The 21,493-nt window shown below is 37.8% G+C and overlaps 2 protein-coding genes across 4 annotated transcripts; both read left to right on the forward strand.

The window, feature by feature from the left end:
* The first annotated feature begins 1,594 nt into the window (after positions 1-1,594).
* hnrnpm (heterogeneous nuclear ribonucleoprotein M) lies at positions 1,595-10,045 on the forward strand. 3 transcript variants are annotated; one of them, XM_028444858.1, is made up of 16 exons: positions 1,595-1,843; positions 3,301-3,482; positions 5,657-5,709; positions 6,341-6,348; positions 6,516-6,609; positions 6,718-7,068; positions 7,151-7,304; positions 7,399-7,448; positions 7,543-7,600; positions 8,161-8,277; positions 8,362-8,409; positions 8,497-8,565; positions 8,665-8,766; positions 8,865-9,415; positions 9,498-9,549; positions 9,628-10,045. In XM_028444858.1, exons 1-16 carry the CDS (start codon positions 1,779-1,781, stop codon positions 9,789-9,791), a joined length of 2,118 nt encoding a protein of 705 aa, XP_028300659.1. In that variant the 5' UTR covers positions 1,595-1,778; the 3' UTR covers positions 9,792-10,045. The 3 variants fall into 3 exon arrangements, with proteins under 3 accessions (XP_028300659.1, XP_028300660.1, XP_028300661.1); XM_028444859.1 differs by lacking the exon at positions 8,362-8,409; XM_028444860.1 differs by lacking the exons at positions 1,595-1,843; positions 5,657-5,709 and having other exon boundaries at positions 3,351-3,482.
* Positions 10,046-11,495: 1,450 nt separating this feature from the next.
* timm44 (translocase of inner mitochondrial membrane 44 homolog (yeast)) lies at positions 11,496-20,289 on the forward strand. The gene is made up of 13 exons (XM_028444581.1): positions 11,496-11,621; positions 12,295-12,399; positions 13,086-13,265; positions 13,350-13,430; positions 13,521-13,670; positions 13,776-13,912; positions 14,233-14,318; positions 16,158-16,250; positions 16,370-16,494; positions 16,723-16,773; positions 18,823-18,912; positions 19,091-19,201; positions 19,681-20,289. Exons 1-13 carry the CDS (start codon positions 11,592-11,594, stop codon positions 19,798-19,800), a joined length of 1,359 nt encoding a protein of 452 aa, XP_028300382.1. The 5' UTR covers positions 11,496-11,591; the 3' UTR covers positions 19,801-20,289.
* Positions 20,290-21,493: the final 1,204 nt, after the last annotated feature.

The following is a 21,493-nucleotide window of genomic DNA, read 5'->3' on the forward strand; positions in this document are numbered from 1 at the left end:
CGATGTGAGATCACCTAGAATTCAAATGGGGTCCCATGAAACGCGTAATAATTAATAATAAAAACAATAATAATAATTTAAAAAAAAAAAAAAAAAACTGATTAAAAATCTGTTTTTAAATGATTTCATTTCTAATTATTTTTCAAATTCACACCACACACAAAATCTTAAACAACTGTATTCTACACTTTCACTTCATCAAATATAAATCAAGTTCAAATAAAATGCAGTATAAAAATATCGGAGCTAGTGCATATTGTCACTTTGTGCACTAATCCTGGCAACAACAAACACTGTCAAAAGCTAATTCTAGAAAGAACAAAAAGCTTCTGGAGATACCAAAAATGTGTGACATTAAAATGGGGTCACGACCCCAAAAAATTGGAAAACACTAATGTAATGTCACATACAATGTCACCCTGCAGTAAAACTTGTCTCTGAATTTTACCTATGTCCTGTTAAGGAACAATATATAATAATAATTAAAAAAAAAATATTAATAAGTATTCTTACATCGGCTAATGTGTCATTTGTGGCAATGCATGGAGGCTCTTGACGACTGATCAATTTATATTGTAGTTTCCAATTTTTATTTTTTATTCATGTGCCCCCTATGACATTTTGCATACCCCTGGGGGTACCCGTACCCAACTTTGGGAACCTAGGCTCTACACTGTAGAGCCTAGGTTCCCTGTATCAATGAATGCTGTAGAGTCTACAGCATTCATTCTTTCATTCTTGCATTTTTCTTCTTGGCTCCTTGGGGCTTTCTCGGGTGAGTATGTGGGGGGCGGTGGCTGCCTCTCGGCTTGGGATCTCCGGGGCGTCTGGGGGTCTACTCAGTTGTGGGGGGGGGGGGGTGGCCTGGGGCTCCTTGGCTCCCGCTCTTTCTGCTGGCCTGGCTGCATCTTCGGGCCCGGGGCAGCACTTTGGTTTGCAGAAGTGGTTCTTGCACAAACATTGGTCTCCGATGCACTGGCATGTCTTGGGCTGTGGGTTAAACCCTTACTAGGCTTAACCTTAGACACGTTGATATATACCAGTTTTAGGTATAACCACTCACTCCTTCCCTCTGTTCACAGCCACCATTATTATACTTAAACTCCACACTTGTCACCAGACTGGCTGAACTGATTACACAAACACAATAAGCACAATATGCACAACTATGACATCACATCTCCCTCTCACTTCAAAACAGTCAACTTTCCCCCACCCTGTCCATTTCATACCCTGACTCCCTCTTCCCTGTTCCCTTCCCCCTCACCTAGATGTAACACTGCCCTCTCTTTTTATATCCTCCCTGTAATAAAGTGTTTCTTAGCCTTCCTTAGGGAGGGCTGGTGATGGTCACAATTATGCAATAAAATACATTAATTTATTTAATTGCAATAACAAAACATGCATTGCTGTCTTTAAAATATTGCACTTCTTGTAGTGTTGATCTTCGACAGCATGTGCAGACAAAATAGAAGTAAAAAAAACAAAAAAAGAAAAAAAAATCCACGTTATCGTGAAGCCTTTATTCTGAAATTCGGATGTGTTATAGCCTTTACTTTGAAGGGAAAACCTCGGAAGCAGCGAATGACGAAACGAAGTTTTTAAACATCTTCATCCGCTCCTCCTCCTCCTCTCATACCTCCGCCATCTTTTTGGTCGTGGTTTTGCAGAGTCTGTCGGATTAGATACGTTTTTAAATCAAGTTCAGTCGTCTATATCAACATTAGCCGTTCAGGTAAAACAACAGAATTTCGACAAGATCTTCAATTCGTCAGAAAATGTCTAACGAGCAACCAGCGAGTGTGACGGATAACGCAGGCCTGCAGCAGCCTCCGCAGCAGGGGTGAGTCCATTCATGCAGGCTGTCCTTTGTTAACGAAGAGTTAGCATCTGTGACCCTTACAAAAACAAGCCATGGTAAACAAGTCTGTTATATTTAGCTTGTAGTTATGTACATTTAAATCAACGTTCAACGAATTCCATCTCACAGAACTAGTCTACAAATAAGTTTCCCCATTATATTCGCTGATACTCGCCGCGTGTTTGGGACCTGATTATTTCCTGAAATTATCCGCGCAAAACACGACTTGTTTTCAACAAAAAATAAATAATTAAGAATACAATACATAACGCAAATCCGCAGCAGATGTAAACAATAAGCAATTTTTTTAATAGTCAAATGTTTTATAACTTTGTAATTTTGTTATTTTGTCCAATTCTTTACCCTTTATGCTGAAGTGCGGCCTACTACGTTGACAATGGGCGCGTTTCCGAACCTTTTTTTATTATTATTTTAACATAAGCGTAATGTGCCTGTGTTTTTCACGGTGTGAGGATGGCCCAGTGGTATAAAACGCCTCACCCAAGGATTCTTCCTTCCACTAACGTTGGTTCGAATTCCACTTTTAACAGCATTTTTTTCATTTTAGCATGTTTAACACGGCAAAAATAAATATTTTGGGGCATTTCCTGGGTTTGGGCTAAATAAAAGGGTTGGCAGGGTGGCTATAAATAAATATGAGCTAAAATACAACTGACGGAACTTTAAGTTACGTGGTGCACCTATCACGTGATCTAAACTGGCCAATGAGGGGCGCTGCATATGCATAGTGGCAGAACGTATTCATAGCCACAGCCTTTTTCAAATATACCAGCTATAATAACTTTTAATAATCATCATTGGTGTATCTGTATCATATTTGTATATAATTTGTACATTGTTATTAGTGTTATCTATCTCACTTTATTTTTTACTACTGTAATGGGTGTTTATCTTTTACTTAATTATAGACTTATTTAACGTTTATTCTTTCTTTTGTCTTTGTTAAACATTTCATTCTTTTATTTGTGATTTTAATTTTCATAAAGTGGCTGTAACAAAAGCAATTTCCCCCTGGGATTAATAAAGGAATTCTGAATAATTTTAAAAATCATTGAATTGCAAGCAAGAATTAAAGAGTCACATTTCTTTTCTTTTTTGTTTTACTGGTGTTTTTTTTTTTTTTAATAATAATAATTGCAGTATATAGGATAACTCATCTCTGCTGTACACAATAGGTAAAAACAATGGCAAAACAATTAAATAAAAAATAAACTAAGTAAAATAAAATAAGGATCACTTGAATACAAGATTTGTAAAATATACATATAATTTAGAATTTATCTTTTTTTAGATTGTCAGGTCCTACAAGTTATTTTTTTTAAAATTAGATTTAGACATAGTTAGTTCTATCTAATAAATGATCAGCCTATTTGTTCTGTTTTCCAATGCCTTCTTTCAACAAGTTATCTTTTTTGCAGAGAAATGAATGGAAAACCTAAGAATGAGAACCCAAGCAGAAAAGAGAGGCCCCAGAAGAGAGGTGGAGGTGGTCGCTTTGAGCCTTACGCACAACACTATTCCAAAAGATACCGCGTCTTTGTCAGCAACATCCCCTATGATGTGAAATGGCAAGCCCTGAAGGACCTGATGAAGGAAAAGGGTAAGGTGTTTAAAAAAAGAAATGGTCCATATCACTTTGACATGAACTCCTCTCACCATCATAATCCAGCGTCATTTTGTTTGACAACTGGAGCCTTGAAGAGCTGGCGGGATGTTGCTTGAGAGTTGGTGGGAGATATTTGGAGCAAAGGTTTTTGGGAAGGTCTTTCTTCTCATTTGTCTGTCACCTTAGAAATTGTTACAGAGTGCAATGGTGTGGTGAACTCTGACTTTAGCTGAAAATTTTACGTTTGCATTGAATTTATAAAAATTTGAGGTTTCCTGTGGAGGCGTGTACCGGTACAGGGTTTATGCGTAAAGTGCATACTTTGACTTTAGAATATCAACAAGCCCTTTTACCTCAAAAATTGTAAAGTACATTGCGACGCAAAAATTGTGAATATTAATTTGGGTGACCTGTCAATTGAAATTAGAAACTTTGCATTTCAGCAAGGTTTTTGTCAGTTTTTACTCAAATAGTTGTACAGAGATTGGTTATTGGAAGGGTTCGATTTACTGTATGTAAAATAAAGTGTTACTTTTTAGACCATTGTTACAGGTACTGTTTTTCAAAAGGAAGGCCAGGAACTGTGTTGTTACTACTGACTGTCTAGTTACATTGCATTCTCTTTTTTTAGGTGCAACATTGACAAGTATGTTTTCTCAGCAGATCTCCGTGTTGTGCCAAACAAAGCCATGTGTTGGATTGGATTTTTTATTTTTATTTTTTTGGGGGTACAGGTCTACAAAATGAAGCACTGTCCTTGTGTATATACGTTTGGTCATTGATGCTGTGTTGTACAAACTCAAGACCTGGATCAAACGCGTGGCAACGGTCAATGCTGATCAAATTTTGATTGTGCATCTTGGGCACAAATCCATTTAAGTTTCTGGGTTGAAGGAGAAGAAACTTCTTTCTCCCCAATGAGATTAGTTTAGTTTTACTAGCAGTAGCTTCTGTCCTAGATTTAGATGATGGAGTTATTATTAGCGATCTTGACTGTTATGGTGAGTCTAGTCAGGACCCAATGAACAGGGCTCAGGCATTGAGCAGTCGATACAGCTGGAAATTCTTTGGTCTCTACATTCTTAGGTTGAAGGTTGTGTTAATTCAAACCAGATAGCTGTTGGCCATTTCAACAGTTGTTGTCCTCAATCTATTGCTTTTGGTGTCAAGGACAGTCTAAAGAAGTTTTTTTTAAAAAAATATATATATATATAGTATATATATATATATATATATATACATACATACTAGGGATGTAACGATTCACTCAACTCCTGATTCACAATACTGGGTTCATGATAGGATTCTCACGATTTATTTTACAAAATTAGACTGTAGACAAATGATGACTGAAAAATATTTTTAAAAAAATTCTTCGGGGGCAAAAAAACTGCACTATGTTCTTTTATCTTTGATTGTCAAAATAGTCCCTTGATAAACTATGCAAAACGATGCTATTTAATCAAATCTTGAATGAAATAAAGAAATAGTACAAATGAAGAAGAAGCCTATTCATTTAAATTCTGGCTATACTGTAAACTATACAAAAACTGCATAATAGTTCATTTTCTTTTTAAAAGTGAAACTGAAAATGTATTTTGTGCCTCAACAATTGGACTTTAAAACAAATCCCATATCAGAGAAATAACATAAACAAAAACTATGGCTTTCATTCCCTCTCTCTCTCTCTCTCTCTGTACCTCTCTTACCTTGAATTTCACATGTTCTTTCTTTCTCATCTCCTTCATTTTGTCTTGGGGAAGCCAAAATGCTTCCACACTTCTGATTTAAAACACAGTGGTGCATTCTGAATTTCAAATTCTAAATAGATGGTGCCCTCTGCTGTTAAAAAAAAGTATTGCGATTGAATTTCGAGTATCGATGTGAACCGTGGCACCTTTGAATCGATTTTTAACTGCCTGACGAATAATCTTTACATCCCTAATATATACATGTGTATATATTTATACACACACAGAAAAGAAAGCAAGTTTGCTTTTTGTAGACCTGTACCATCTAGTGCTGCTGAGGTGCTGGGGGAAGGCTTGCGACTGAGAGTCTGTGCTCATGGTCACCAGCTGCCCTACTCCTGCTTCTGCTCTAAACCCCCCTTATTCTCTTGGCTTTTCTCCCCTTGGTGTGTCTCGTCCCTGGAATCTGATTTGTAGTGGGTGAGGTAACGTACGTGGAACACTTAACGGACGCAGAAGGCAAATCAAGGGTAAGTGCAAATACATACAAATTAAAAAAATCTAAATATGGCAAGGCAAACCTCTGTCAGCTTTGGTTTCTTCACCTAAACTGTTTGGAATTGTTCAGATGTATAAATCTGGTGGAGTGTGAGTTTGTGACATGCTCGAGGCATGTTTCAACTGATGTTTGTGGCACTGACTTGAAGCCATTCTCAGGGGTTGAAGCTTTTAAAGAGGAGTTCAGCTTTCTTGGTAGCAAATCCTGTGGATTATAGTATCTGAAAACGTCACTTGTGGTTTGCTGGATTTGATCTGAAGTGGTCTATTCTGCAAGAGGTCGGCACAAGGCAGTTGGATGGTTTTTCTCTAGAATATTGTAGCTGTTTGTACTCCTTTGTCACAGTTTGATTTTATTGTTGGAAACTATCCACCATTTTGGCCAGGATTCTGTTTTTGAGTGGGTTTAAGAAAATGAACTTATTTCTTGAAGTTCTAATTTACAACTAATGCTGTAGTCATGTCTTTTTTCCTAATCTTTGATTGCATGCAATACTGTTTTAATACAATTGTTACTTTGTGTTTATTGTATCTGGTGCTTTTACTAATTTGTATTTTTTTCATTTTTTGGTGCATTCTGTGTGGTCACATCAACTAACAAAGGGTTGTGCGTAAGTATCAGTTTCTCTTCCTAATTCTGTAATATTGTGCTAAAGCCCCTTACATAGTTATATCATTTATTTGTCTTAAGGTTGTGTATACAATGCAATTTTAAGTGTGGCTTTCTAAAGAAACGTATGTGAAATTTATATTTATCTAGTGTGTATTTTTGTCGTAGTGTGGTTGAGTTTCGGACTGAAGAACTAATGAAGAAAGCGGTGGAGAGTGTCAACAGGCACAACCTCAACGGACGACCCCTGAAAGTAAAAGAGGTAAAGCTCAAGGAAAATATGGATGTCAGAAAATGGCACCTACTTTTTTCGTGGAAACAAATTCTCAGCTGTGGATCTGTCGTAGTACAATATCTCTTTATTTTACAGGATCCTGATGGTGTAATTGCTCAGAGGGAGATCGGCAGGTCTCAAGGTGGAGGTCCTCCCGGAGGCCATGGAGGGATGGGCGGTCATGGGGGAATGGGGGGCCATGGAGGAATGGGAGGCCATGGGGGCATGGATCGCATGGGAAACATGGACCGCATGGGAAACATGGACCGCATGGGAAATATGGACCGGATGGGAAACATGGGTGGCATGGATCGTATGGGTGGCCCGGGACCAAATGGCCCCATGGTCAACATACCTCCCAGTCTGATGAACAACCCCAACATTCCCAATGAGATCATTCAGGGTCTACAGGCTGGTAGGATTGGAAGCACCATCTTTGTTGCCAATGTAAGTTTTGTTTACTTGCTGAATACCAATAGTAGTTTGTATTGGTACTGATGTATTGTGACACTGCTCTTTGTGCCAACAGCTGGATTATAAAGTGAGTTGGAAGAAGCTCAAAGAGGTGTTCAGCATGGCCGGCATCGTGGTGAGGACCGACATTCTGGAGGACAAGGATGGGAAGAGCCGAGGCATGGGCACCGTCACCTTTGATATGCCCATTGAAGCTGTCCAAGCTGTCTGTATCTTTTATAGTTTGATGTGTACTTTAACCTGTGACTGTCCTTTTTACACTGCTTTATAATAAGTCTGGGATATTTCTTAACGATGTCAAAGCTATGTTCAATGGCCAGCTCCTTTTTAACAGGACAATGCACGTTAAACTGGTACGTTGCCTACCCTAACTTAGTAACTCTACTGTAATCATTAGCATTTTAGTAGTGAATCAACTTTTACAGTTTTCTTTTTTCTTTTTCTCAGGATGAGAAATCCAACCCTAAAGATTTTGGACCACCAGAAAGAGCCCCTGCTCTTCCACGTAAGTGTGCTGCTAGCTTTCTTTGGGATTTAAGAACATTTACAAGACTAGAATGTAGTGGTGACTTTAATAGCCTTATACCTTACAAAATGTAGGGAGCCAACTATAGAAAAAAAAAAGAATAAATCAATAAATCCAAGATTATTTGTTAAAAAAAAAAAAAGTAAAAGATTGAAATTGCTGCTTGAAAGTTTGTTTTAAACTCCATTATTTATTGACATTGCTGGAAAAAGTTTAGCACATTGCATTGTGGGATGTGGAGTCGCGAGTTTTTACTTCATTCTGATACACGGTGAATACCGGGAACAGACGAGAACAAAAACTGTCGAGCGCAACACCATGCGCTTTGTTTGGCAAAAACAAACAAGAAAAAATCATGGTACGAATGAAGTGAATGCACTTCTATGCATCCGTCCCACAATGAAATTTGTGAAAAAATAGTCTTTGGTTTATTGATTTATGAAGCCTACACTATTGATTTATCTAATACAAAAAAGCAGCTATACCTGTCGTGTCTAATTGCATTACGGATATAACCGTTGCCGTTCTCTAACTCCCAGGTGGTCTGAGTGGTATCGGGTTGGGACTTGGTCCTGGTGGTCAGCCTATTGATGCCACCCAGCTCAACAGAGGTGGAGGAGGGGGAGGAGGAATGGGCAACAACATGGGTCCCGGAGGTCAGTGTTGTCATTGTGTTTTTATAGATTGTTAAATATCACACGGCAAACAGTTAGGCTCATCATCAGCCGTCTCTTTTGTAGGGATGGATGGAATGGGTTTTGGAAGCATGGGGGGACGTATGGGAGGAGGTGTGTATAAACCTGATGTATGTTTTATAATGTACACTACAACATTATTTTCTAACACCCTGTGTTTTCATAAATGTTATCTCCAAGGAATGGACAACTTTGGAGGAGTGAACAACATGGATCGATTTGCGTCCTCTGGAATGAACAGGATGAATGGTGAGAAGCTGTTGTGGCATGCTTGATACTTTAACAAAGTGTGCAGTACTTGCCTGCCTTGCGGGACGTTTCTAATAGTCTCATCTCTTGCATTGTCAGAGATGGATCGTGGGATTGGTGGTTCTTTTGACAGGGAATTTGGACGAAATGAAATGGGAATGTCTCGTAGTAATTTTGGAGACTCCTTTGACAGAGGAATGGGTTAGTACTTAAAGGATAATGTTTTAAAACCTCTTTTCTACAAGTAAAAAGTTGTTTCGAGATTTGGTGCCCTTGTATTTAACTGTTGTTTTGTGTAGGGAACTCCCTAGGAATGAGCTCTGGAACGGATCGTCTGGGGGGCAATATCGAGCGTATTGGAGGAATGGATCGAATGGGAATGGACAGAATGGATCGAGGGTCCGACTTGGAGAGAATGGGTTCTGGGTTCGACCGCATGGGCACTGGCATGGACCGACTGGGATCAAATATGGACAGGATGGGTTCTGGCTTGGATCGTATGAACTCCAACATGGACCGCCTCGGCCCAGCTGGATTTGACCGTCTCAGCTCTTCTTCCTTGGATCGTATGAGCACCGGCTTAGACTTCGGTTCTTCAATGGGAATGGGAAACACCGGGATGGACAGAATGTCCAGCGGCAGCTTTGACCGCATGGGTTCCTCCAGCGGGCTTGACCGCTTTCCTACTGGTAGTCTGGATCGCATGAACTCTGGAATGAGCTCTGGCGGTGTTGGCGGTCAGTTCGATCGATCAGGTGACATGGATCGTGGATTTGGGGGCAACTCCTTCGGAGGAGCCAGCTCAGGGGGAGGCAACATGAGAAAAGGCTGCCAGATCTTTGTCAGAAATGTGAGTCATGATACATTATAGGAAAGCATACTTGTGTTAATCACTTCCACATTTTTAACCACTTTTTCCCTTTATTTTTTAGCTCCCATTTGACTTCACTTGGAAGATGTTAAAGGATACTTTCAATACCTGTGGTAGGTGTAGGCTTAGTATATCCTAATTCACACTATGTGCAGTTGTTCCTTCTACTTTCCTAACCTTCCTTTCTACAGGTATGGTCCAATACGCTGACATCAAGATGGAAAACGGCATGTCCAAGGGATGCGGTGTGGTCCGCTTTGACAACCCAGAAACAGCAGAGCGTGCCTGCCGCACCATGAATGGCTATCGGCTAAACGGAAGAGAGATCGATGTCAGGATTGATAGGAATGCATAAATTTATTGTCTGTTACATCTGACATTTTGTTTGGATACAGATCTTTACACACTGCATTATCTGAAATATTCTTTAGCATACTCCGTAGACGTGAGCAACATTAATCATGTTGCTACAGTTAGAAATTTGTAACACCCTGTTTTAGTTTTTTGAATTTTAGAGACCAAATTTTTAAGTTTTGTTTTACTTAATGTCTCATAGCTTTTGTTGTATAAGGTGGTTTGATAAATAAACCTGAATTTGAGATACTTTGACATTGTTGTGAATGTGATTTGGATTTTGAAAAAAGACAAATATGTAGCTTGTTTTGCAATGCCATTTTTTTTTTTCTTGAATCAATGTGAGGAAATTGGAGAATTACTCTGATATGTTTATTGGAAATATCTTCTTAAATAAGTAATAAGAATGATAAAATCCTGTTTTATATCATTTTACACATTACTAAATGTAGTGGTTCAATGTGTGGAAAATAAATGCAAGCCTGAATAGTAGAAGAACAATCCTGAGAGGAGTGATCTACTGTGCAGCCTTGGACTTGAGATTGCCACCAGCAGCTCCCTGTCATTCTGCAAGGAACATGGAGAAATTAATACAATATTTGATAAGAGAAAACAGCAACAATTGAGTTAGAAATTAGCTTCAGTTGGCAAACGGATTACCTACGGTAGGTTACTTGCACAAAAAAAGTCAGCATATGAAAGGCAGACAACTTTTTACCACTTCAATATATATTAGGTGTATGTAAAATTAATTATGTAGTCCATTAGCCAGGGTCACAATATAACGAATAAATTGCAGTGGTTAACATTAGGTAAAGGTAGTCCCTTCAGGTAAATTGCTGTAAGGTCATTAACACACCTTAACTCTTCCAGGATCATTGCTATTATAGTGCTGTTGCTTTACAGCAGTGGTTCTCAAACTTGTATGACTGAAGTAACCCCGCCCCAATCTCTTATTTTCTGAATCCAAGTACCCCTTTATCTATTCTTGCTCAGAATAAATACTATATATATATAAAAAAAAAAAAACTATAGAGCATAATGATTTGATGATAACACACCTTTTTAAGAATCTAACTTTGTATAGTAATGTTCTGAAAAAATATTAAATGCCTGCTGAGATTTATTTATAGTTTTTCTAATTTCTGGTCATCTCCCACCTGGTGTGCTCATGGGGAAATGAAGCTTTTTTTTTTAGAGCTTACACTGCTGACTGGCTGCAGTATAAGTCATAAACCCCGCCTCCTCAATGTTAACAGATGGGATGTTGGTCAAAATGTATAGTTAAAATACTCGTCACATAATTTTTTCAAACCTAAACTCTGCTGTGATCATTAGTCATCACCCTACATTGTGTTCAAGTGCTCATTCTTCTGTGAAGTTTGTTTTAAATGAGTTATTTATTTATTTTGTTTGTTTTAAATAAGTCAATTTGAGGTTGAAAAACGGACGACGTCATATATAACGATGATTGGGCAGTGCGCAAAATGGGCGGGGCGTGCTACTCGGGCTCTTCCCGCCGGACTCTACTGCGCAGACTCTGGCTCCAAATGAGTCAGGTTTGCAAGATGGCAGCGCCCCTAAGCACAACTACAGTGCACGCCCACTGTGTGGAACCACTGACCTTTTTCAGTTCATGTTATAATTAAGATCATTTTCATCGTCATTATCAATTTAAACCAAAAATACACATTTTAAAATCCCCATATTTTCTTGCTTTTATTTGTTAATTTTCCACTCGCCCACTGCACGCGGGGTGGAAGGTCACTACCGGAAGAAGGTCACCGGCACTACATTCAAGATGGCGAGCCCCTTGTGTCAATGCTATCAGGTGAGTAGCTTCTTTTAAGGTTTTCTGCTCCAGAGACACGTAAACACTTAACAAAAACAAACGAAAAGCTGAAAAGAGAAGAGTGTGTTGTACCACAGCAGGAACATATCACAGAAAAGTGTGTCACGTGTCTCTGTACCGGGCTGTTAGTGTTAGCTGCTACAGTTTCACCACAGTTTGAATACCATTAGCTGTTGCTAAGAGTTTAATGTTGTGAACAGTGCCACAACCAACATAATGCCACGGACAGGATGACGATTAAGTTATGGTTACACTGTGTTGTACTTTTAAATACGATTAAAGTCTCCGTTGATTAAATGATGTAAACAGGAGTGTTGTTGGCTTGTTCATCCTCTACAAACATACAAACGGAAATATGTTAGTGTGTGCTAATCTTGATCAAATTCTAACTCCATTGAGTGAAAGTTAAAGACACTTTTATTTTTCTTTAATGCGTATGAGTGAGAGGGAGATTTTGAATCATGTTATTGTTGATTTAATGTTTTTAATGCTGATTTTAAGATTTTCTGTTGCACTTTTTGAATTGCCTTGTGTATGAAATGCGCTACACAAATACATTTTCCTTGGCTTTCCTTGCCTATTGTCTTACTCTCCATTATCACTCTCAGGCTTCCATTCTGTGCCACTTTATTTTTTGGGTTTCTTTCTCCAGGTATGTCTAAGAAGGGGTTTGGTTTTATCTCCTTCCTCTCACCTGCTGTTTGCCACCAGACTAAATCCCTACAGGATACATGGACTCCTGACAGACAGGACACAGGTACAGCAACTAAATCCTTACACAAATGTAACTAAAACATATTATAGTTGATGAAAAATTGTTTTACCAACAGTGTTTAACAACAGGAGTAAACAAAGTAAAATTTCATGTTGGTGTTAATTTCATGTTTAGGTTAAGTGAGCGTATAATGAACAGTAGGGGTGAGTATTGGCAAGGATGCTGCAATACAATACGTATCACGATATGTTGCAATATTCTACCCAGTTATTATGAAAATGAAACGTAGAGATGAAAAAATAGAGTTGCTGTTTATGTTCATCAGACGATTTTGATCATTCAGAGGACAAATTGAGTCAAAACTATTTGCTTCTAAACATCCTATTTATTATTTAATATTGGTGTTTTTGCACATTTTCATTGAAAAAAAAAAAAAAAGAAAATGCAGTGGTAAACACTGCCATCATAAAATAGAGTGAATCAAATAACCATTGCAACACATTGAAAGCATTGTAACCACCACTGAAATATTATTGCACAAATACACAAAAATATTGATTAACCCCCCCCCCCCCCCCCAAAAAAAAAAAAAAAAATCGGCACCCCAAAAATTGTGGTATTTTGTGAAATTGATTTTTTTTTCCCACACCCATAATGAACAGTGAATTCAATGGATTTTGCCTTTGATGTTTTTCTTTTTGTTTTTTTTCCACATCTCTCCTCTGCAGGTAAGGTGTTTGTCAGGGGAGAGAGGCGGTGGCAGAAAAGGTTTCTTTGGGGAGTTTTTTGACAACATTAAGCAGGAGCTAAACAAGAACAAAGAAATGAAAGAAAACATCAAAAAGTTCAGAGAAGAAGCAAAAAAACTGGAGGAATCGGAAGCACTAAAACAAGCTAGGAGGAAATATGTGAGCACTTTGCCTACACATACACAGTTTGTTTTGTTTTAATGGGCGGTGAAGTTATGTTCATAACATGTGGTTTTTACACAGAAAACTATTGAGTCTGAAACTGTAAGGACCTCTGAGGTTCTCAAGAAGAGGTTGGGAAACATATCAGAGACTGTCAAAGAGGTAAATATGATTCCCTCTGTTAGCTTTAACAGTAGCATGCTGGTTGAGGCACTTTATGGTGTAAATTGGCCTGCTTGTCTCCATAAACAGGGCCTAGAAGAGGTTAGTCGTACGGAAATTGGGAAGAAAATTAAAGAGGGAATGGAAGAAGCTGCCAAAACAGCCAAAACCTCTGCAGAGAACGTCTCTAAAAGTGGGGAGATGTTGGGGAAAACTGGTGCTTTCAAAGCAATATCTCAGGTTTGGGGTCAAAATTTTTACATATTTTACTTTTGCATAATAATGACACACATGCTTTATTAGGAAACTGTAGTTTGGTTTTAGCATTAGTTTCCATGTTTTTAGGGCATGGAGAGTGTAAAGAAAGAGATCGGTGACCTGGGACACACCGGTCCATATCGCCCACCTTCCAGACTTCGCAAGAGGACTGAATTTTCCTCTAAGGGATCAGGTGTTGATCAAAAGGTCTACGAAGCCAATGAGTACGTGAGTGTTTTCTACATTTGGCATCCTCCTTTGGCCTTGCTTCATCTGATAAATGATGAAATAAATGTAAAAAAAAATGAGTAACTACAAGAGCTGAGAAATGTTTTACCAACTCTCAACCAGAGGAACTTCTCCTCTACCAACTCGATTATTATTATTCAAATGAAGATCAAATGAAGAAGAACAGCTTTGGAATATTTCCCCCATAATTTGTGGCCATATATGAGGCTGCAGATTAAGAGATCAGAACTAGAATTGTTAGCATTAGCACATTAGCACCATGGAAGTATAATTTTCTGTGCTTTTCAACCCTCAGGGAAGCTATGGGCATTGTGCTGCATAAGGACTCAAAGTGGTACCAACAGTGGAAGGACTTCAAAGACAACAATGTGGTGTTCAACAGTAAGAAGCTTCAATGTTCTTTGTTTTTATTCATTGTACAAAACCTATAACGATAAAATGTTTTCCCCAGCTTTATTTTTGACTCTTAAGTAGGGATGTAACGATTAATCGTAAGGCAGTTAAAAATCGATTCATAGGTATCACGGTTGATATCGATTTTCTGAAAATTGAATCGTACTTTTTTTAACCAGCAGAGGGCGCTATCCACAAGTGTAGGCGGCGGGCGGAGTCTGCTAATACTTTCTTTCTGGCCTCCTTCTACTCTTAAATATGTTAATAAATGATTCATTACCCCTTTAGCACCGAAAGAATATCTGTAATATTACTTGAATATCTGTAAAAGTCACGCTTTTCTATTAGCTTTGTCTGCTAGCATAGCTTCTCTTCTTCACTGCAAGATATCTGCATGCCAACCGACCACTGTGTTACCAGCGCCCTCTGCTGGTCCAAACAAATATGACGTAAATCAGTGCAATCGTTTTTTTTTTTTTTTTTTAAGTCCAATTGTTAAGGCACAAAATACATTTTCAGTTGCACTTTTAAAAGAAAAAGAACTATTATACAGTTTTGCATTGTTTATTATAGAACCAGAATTTAAATTAATAGGCTTCATTTTCATTTGTATTATTCCTTTATTTATTTCATTCAATATTTATTTTTAGTTAAATTGCATTGTTTTGAATAGTTTATCAAGGAATTCTTTTGACAATGAAAAATAAAAGGAAAATAGTACAGCATTTTCTAGTTTTTTCCCCAAAAAAAGAGAATCGTATCGTGAACCCAGTATCGTGAATCGAATCGTATCGGGAGTTGAGTGAATCATTACATCCCTACTCTTAAGTTATATTTATGGGATATGTTGTCACACACAATCAAATTCCGGAATATTGTTCTTTGTTATGCTTGTGTGCACATTTATTGGAGCTGTCATCATAATTATTGTTGGACTAGTTTGATAAACATGCTTGGGACAATCCAATATTGCCCGGATTCATGGAAAACTTACAGCGCTGCTTGCTTTGTTAGGTGGAATAACCACGTTATTGGTTGTGGTCAATGCAATGTGAAGGAAAACAACAAAAACGTCACCGATAGTCTGTTTTTAAAAATGCTCTTTATTAAAGTTTTTGGCAGAGGAAAATGCAGAAATGTACATCGTCTATATTTATTTTAGGGGTGCTCCGATCCAATTTTGATATCGGATATCGGTCCGATATCAGCCAGAAAACGAATATCGGATTTTATCGGACGGCATCTAAAATCTACGATATATATTATATTTATTCAATTGTGGAATACTGTAGATATTATATTGAAGGTTAAAATGTATGTAACTAATTGGTTAATAATAAATGGGTCAGTTTTTCTCATACCTACTGTTGCTGACTATTGTTCTCTGTTTGCGTAACATCACTTGATCAAGGCTTTTCTCACATTCCATACTACAAAATTAGTTATAAAAGTATGTATGATTTGTGCTGATATCGTATCATATCGGTATCGGTCATTACTCAATGCTGCAATATCAGTATTGTATCGGAAGTGAAAAAGTTGTATCGGGACAGCCCTAATTTATTTAATCTTTTTTTAACCTTGGTGTTGACTCCTGTGTAGAATTGATGTGACTGGACGTTTGACTCCATTCTTCAACATGGTGCCATCAGTCCCTGAGCTTCATCTTTTTAGTCCTATGAAAATGTACATTTTTGATGAATAGGGCATCTGCTGACTTTTTCATGTCGTGTGTGTTCCTGTTTGTTGGACACGCTGTTATCTTGTATCTGTTATATATTTAAAAACAGTCTGTTCGTTAATATTTAATTTCTATGTTAACTTTAGGGTTCTTTGAGATGAAGATGAAGTATGATGAGAGCGACAATGCCTTTATCCGAGCGTCCCGGGCAGTCACTGATAGGATGACTGACCTCATAGGTGAGACTGTACCTAATGTTGAAATAAAGTTTTTAAACCTGATGAAAATACTTTCTTGATCCTACTTCAGATTCATGAAATATGTCTGTGTGTTTTGTGTCTTTGTGTTGTGCACACAGGTGGGCTGTTTTCAAAAACAGAGATGTCTGAAGTATTAACAGAGATTTTGAAGGTGGACCCTTCATTTGACAAAGACTTATTTTTAAAACAGTGTGAGCGAGATATCATCCCCAATATACTGGAGGTATTTAAAACCATCAACCTTCAGCCCTTTACACTCAACTTCAATAATATCTAAGTTAAATATATTTGAAATTTTAGTATACTACTCTGTAACTCTCACTGTGAATACATACATATCTAATGAAATGATGCATTATAAAACAGTCTTGCAGTAATAAATGTAATCAATCATACATTATTATCGATCACCCCATTATTAAAAGTAGTGTTTTTCTTTGTTTTCAAACAGGCAATGATCAGAGGAGATCTGGAGGTGTTGAAAGACTGGTGTTATGAGGCGGTATGACCTTTCTCACATTATCACTGTTTAAAATGCTTTAAACACTGGATTACACATATTAACTCATTCACTGCCAGCCATTTTCAGAGCAGCCAACCCCATACTGCCAGGCGTTTTATATGATTTTCACTGATCTTTCAAGACCCACAGACTATTTTGTGCTATGACAATCTGAAATCTGAAACCAGATTCCAAAAGATTAGACTCTACTTTCATCAGAAATTTTGTTTTACAACTTGTTTCATTCTTCTGTAATCAACAGTTGAATAGAGGCAAGTTTCACACAAATCGCCAGTTTGTGACAAAAAAACCGAGAAAAAAAGCCTTTTTCTGGGCGACCGTGGCTCAGGTGGTAGTGGGTCGTTTTCTGATCGAGAGGTTGGGGGTTCGATCCCAGTACCTGACTATGTGTCGAAGTGTCCTTGGGCAAGACACTGAACCCTAAGTTGCTCCCAGTGGTCGACTAGCGCCTTGCATGGCAGTCCTGTCCCACTGGTGTGTGAATGTGAGAGTGAATGGGTGAATGAGCGGATATGTAAAGCGCTTTGAGACTGCTTCAGTGTGGTGATAAAGCGCTATATAAAATCAAGTCCATTTACCATTTACCATTTACTGAGAAAACCTGTCAGTGAATTTGAAACATTTTTTTTTTTGCTTTAGGGACACCTCAACATTGTTATTATTATTATTATTATTATTTTTTATCTAGGTCAGAATTGAATGGTTTGCTTACTGTATTTTGGCCTTCCTACTAGGGATGTAACGATTCACTCAACTCCCGATACGATTCACGATACTGGGTTCACAATACGATTCTCTCACGATTTATTTTACAAACTGTAGACAAATTTTTTTTTGGGAAAAAAGCTAGAAAATACTGTACTATTTTCTTTTTATTTTTCATTGTCAAAAGAATTCCTTGATAAACAATTCAAAACAATGCAATTTAGCTAAAAATAAATCTTGAATGAAATAAATAAAGGAATAATACAAATGAAGAAGCCTATTAATTTAAATTCTGGTCCTATAATAAACAATGCAAAACTGCATAATAGTTCTTTTTCTTTTAAAAGTGCAACTGAAAATGTATTTTGTGCCTTAACAATTGGACTTTAAAAAAAAAAAAACCCGTGATTACACTGATTTACGTCAGATTTGTTTGGACCAGCAGAGGGCACTGGTAACACAGTGGTCGGTTGGCATGCAGATATCTTGCAGTGAAGAAGAGAAGCTATGCTAGCAGACAGAGCTAATAGAAAAACGTGACTTTTACAGATATTCAAGTAATATTACAGATATTCTTTCGGTGCTTAAGGGGCAATGAATCATTTATTAACATATTTAAGAGTAGAAGGCGGCCAGAAAGAAAGTATTAGCAGACTCCACCCGCCGCCTACACTTGTGGATAGCGCCCTCTGCTGGTTAAAAAAAGTACTGCGATTCAATTTTCAGAAAATCGATGTCAACCGTGATACCTATGAATCGATTTTTAACTGCCTTACGATTAATCGTTTCATCCCTACATCCCTACTTCCTACAAGTCTCTTCCCCAGTCATTCTCTCCACACGCCACTTCCTCCTTCTCCCGGACATGCTGAGTGTCACCGCTTGCCCTGTTTCTTTGATCGTTTTCGCTCACCATTGCGACACTCAATAGTCCACTTAGATCCACACATGCTCTGGGTCGAGTGTGCGCTGCTGTGAACTTTTCTGTTTTGTAAACTTTGTTTCTCTTCCTCTGAGCCCTGCCCATCTCTCATCCAAAGGTGTTCTGCCGCCACCTACATATCACCAGTTGGTCACTACATCATTGTACAAGTTAGATATTCATGGGAGAGCTTTGTCACTGTCTCCTAGCAACCCCAGCCGAAAAACACAACTGACGTCTTTAGACGTCATTGGCAGTCAACGTGACTAAACCCAATGACGTCTATAGAGGTCAATGAGTTAACAGAAATACGTACCTTAAAAACCAGCTGCACACCTCCATTCACTCATTCATCAGATAAAATCAACACAGTTCTCAACTCTTGTGTTGTGTGTCTGCAGACGTACAGTCAGCTTGCACATCCCATTCAACAAGCCAAGGCCATGGGGCTTCAATTCAGCTCAAAGATCCTGGACATCGACAGCATTGATGTAAGTTCTTTGACCTGCTTACTCACTTAAGTTAGCTATAAGTTTACAATTTATGAAAATCTTACAGCTCAAATATAAATACTTGGATGATGAGTTGAAACCGTAGTGAAACTTGTGAAATGTGGGTGAGTTGTATTCTTACTCTTTGTATAAGATTTGTCTTGTGTTTTGTTCCCAGCTGGCCATGGGTAAGATGATGGAACAAGGTCCAGTGTTGATTATTACGTTCCAGGCTCAGTTAGTCATGGTGATCCGAAACACTAAAGGAGAAGTAGTTGAAGGAGATCCAGTAAGTTTTACACATTCAAACACAAACCACAGCTTATTTTTACCTCCACCAAGGAAGATTTGGATTGCGCATTTTATTGAGATTTTTAGAAAATGGGGGCACCCATGCATTCGGAACTACTGTATTTATTAATAATTAATATGAATGTAAATATTAAGTGTGAAGTTCATTGTACCATGATCAGAATAGCTGATCCAGATAACTGCCAATACCTGGAAAAGAGAATATTTGACACTTGGCAGAGGTTTGCACTCTCAGTGCTCTTGTTATCATGTGTTCCACATGATATCATATATATTATTATATGTGTTATACACTGACATTGCTATTTAATGTATGTAACCTAATAAGTTAAATACAACATTATATAATAGTAATAACAAATACTACCAGTAGGGTAATGTGTCTGGAGAACCAAGGTTGCATGCTATATTTCAAACCTTTTGTGTAAATGTGCTCATCAGCTGTTTTCTCTCCAGGACAAGGTGCTGAGGATGATGTATGTGTGGGCTCTGTGCCGTGACCAGGAGGAGCTCAACCCCTACGCTGCTTGGAGACTACTCGACATCTCTGCCTCAAGCACTGAGCAAATCCTCTGAGACTGTTTAATATGCACAAAGAGAGAGAAGAACACATCTGTACCTGATCAGACCCTGGAGCCGAATGACCTAAAACATGCTATCAGCACTAGCTCTTTATCCTAAAGATTGTGAACGTTGACTCTAATTGATCTTTCTTGCCACTAGGGGGTGGTAGACGACCAAAAACATTGATCTGGAGCCATCTTCTAACCAGATCAAACCTATAAATGCTAATACTGTAACATGTTATCTGTGTTTTCATACACGGCTTCAGATTCTGACAGTAATGAATTTAATAAACAAGGAAGTGGTTTTCTGTATCTGAATGTGGTTTACATCAGGGTTTTTACAGTCTACAGGTCACTGTCCCTCTCTCTCTCTTTAAGCTGTTGCCTTCTCGATATGACATTGTTCTTGTTTGTATGATAATTAGCTAGTGTAACCCTTAAAGTCTATATTTATTACAATCAATAAATATGAACATGTTTTCATATAAACTTTTGAAAACTGTTTTCTTCAAACTTTTCATACCTTCTGATCTCCCATGGATTAAACTCCATGGCATTTCTTCTAGGGCAGTTTCTAATTATTTTTTTTTTTTTTTTTTTTTCGGTTTTCATTAAATCCTCGAATGGGATTTCAGCAATGGATTTAAAATTTCCTTTGGGACCAAGAAGCTGCTGAGTGTTTCCATAGATCTAGAGCACTCATTTGCTTTGAGAGAAACTTGGCTTCATATTTATCCCTCTTTGTAGCTCTGTTAACACTTGCCTACCACACACTATTTTGATTGGTGCGGGATGGAAGTTTTAATAATAAAGTTAATCATTTTTAATAATCTGCTGCCAAGGTAAACTTAGAATGAATGCTCTGTCAGCTTTTGATGTCAATCTATGCCATCATGCATTTCTTAGGCAACTTTATTCACAGCAGGGGCCACAAAAATGACATTATCTATTCTGAGGGACACATTAATATTGATGTCAGCATTTAAAATAATGATCTACCTGAGCCTCATTTCAGTCATTTGGAGTCGTTTTGTTTGTCTTAGTCATGAATGTTTATGTTGTGGATTTTTGTGTTTTTTTTGTTGTTTTCTGTATTTGCTTTTTGAGTAATTTTTGTGTTTTTGGAGTTGTTTTGTGCATTTTTGTTGTTAATTTGTGTATTGTATTTTTTTTTAAATCAGTTTGTGTGTTCTTATGTTTTTGTGTTTGTCTTTTTTTTTTTTTCACTTCTTGAATTACAAATTTTGGGATTTGTTTTGTGACCTGCCAGTAGCCCATGTCTGTCGTAACCTGTGGTGATAGAGTAAGAGCTGCTATGGCCATTTTGAGTTAGATTAGCTTTTATCAGATACAGTGGATATTAAGTCTAAACACCCCTGTTTTTGTGATGTAAAAAGATGACACCAAGATAAATAGTTTCACAACTTTTTCCACCTTTAATGTGACCTATAACCTGTACAATGCAATTGAAAAATAAATAGAAATCTTTCAGGGAGGTGAAGCAAAAATTAAAAACAGAGAATGAGGTTGCAAAAGTGTACACACCCTCTTATAACTGGGGACGAGGCTGTGTTCGGATTTAACCAATTACATTCAGACTCATGTTAAATTGGAGTTGGCACACACCTGTCACAATTTAAAGTGCCTCTGATTAACCCCAAATAAAGATGTTCTAGTAGCTTTTCCTGATATTTTTGTAGCCA

This window comes from Gouania willdenowi, chromosome 4, assembly GCF_900634775.1.
Source record: "Gouania willdenowi chromosome 4, fGouWil2.1, whole genome shotgun sequence".
Classification (NCBI taxonomy): Eukaryota; Metazoa; Chordata; class Actinopteri; order Blenniiformes; family Gobiesocidae; genus Gouania; species Gouania willdenowi.

Bases quoted from the DNA above. Each gene is read 5' to 3' on its own strand.
- timm44 (XM_028444581.1), top strand. From the start codon at position 11,592: ATGGCGAGCCCCTTGTGTCAATGCTATCAG. The intron at 11,622-12,294 runs GTGAGTAGCTTC...TTCTTTCTCCAG, and splicing joins CCTTGTGTCAATGCTATCAG to GTATGTCTAAGAAGGGGTTT. The intron at 16,495-16,722 runs GTATTTAAAACC...GTTTTCAAACAG, and splicing joins TCATCCCCAATATACTGGAG to GCAATGATCAGAGGAGATCT.
- hnrnpm (XM_028444858.1), top strand. From the start codon at position 1,779: ATGTCTAACGAGCAACCAGCGAGTGTGACGGATAACGCAGGCCTGCAG. The intron at 6,610-6,717 runs GTAAAGCTCAAG...TTTATTTTACAG, and splicing joins GACCCCTGAAAGTAAAAGAG to GATCCTGATGGTGTAATTGC. The intron at 9,416-9,497 runs GTGAGTCATGAT...TTTATTTTTTAG, and splicing joins GCCAGATCTTTGTCAGAAAT to CTCCCATTTGACTTCACTTG.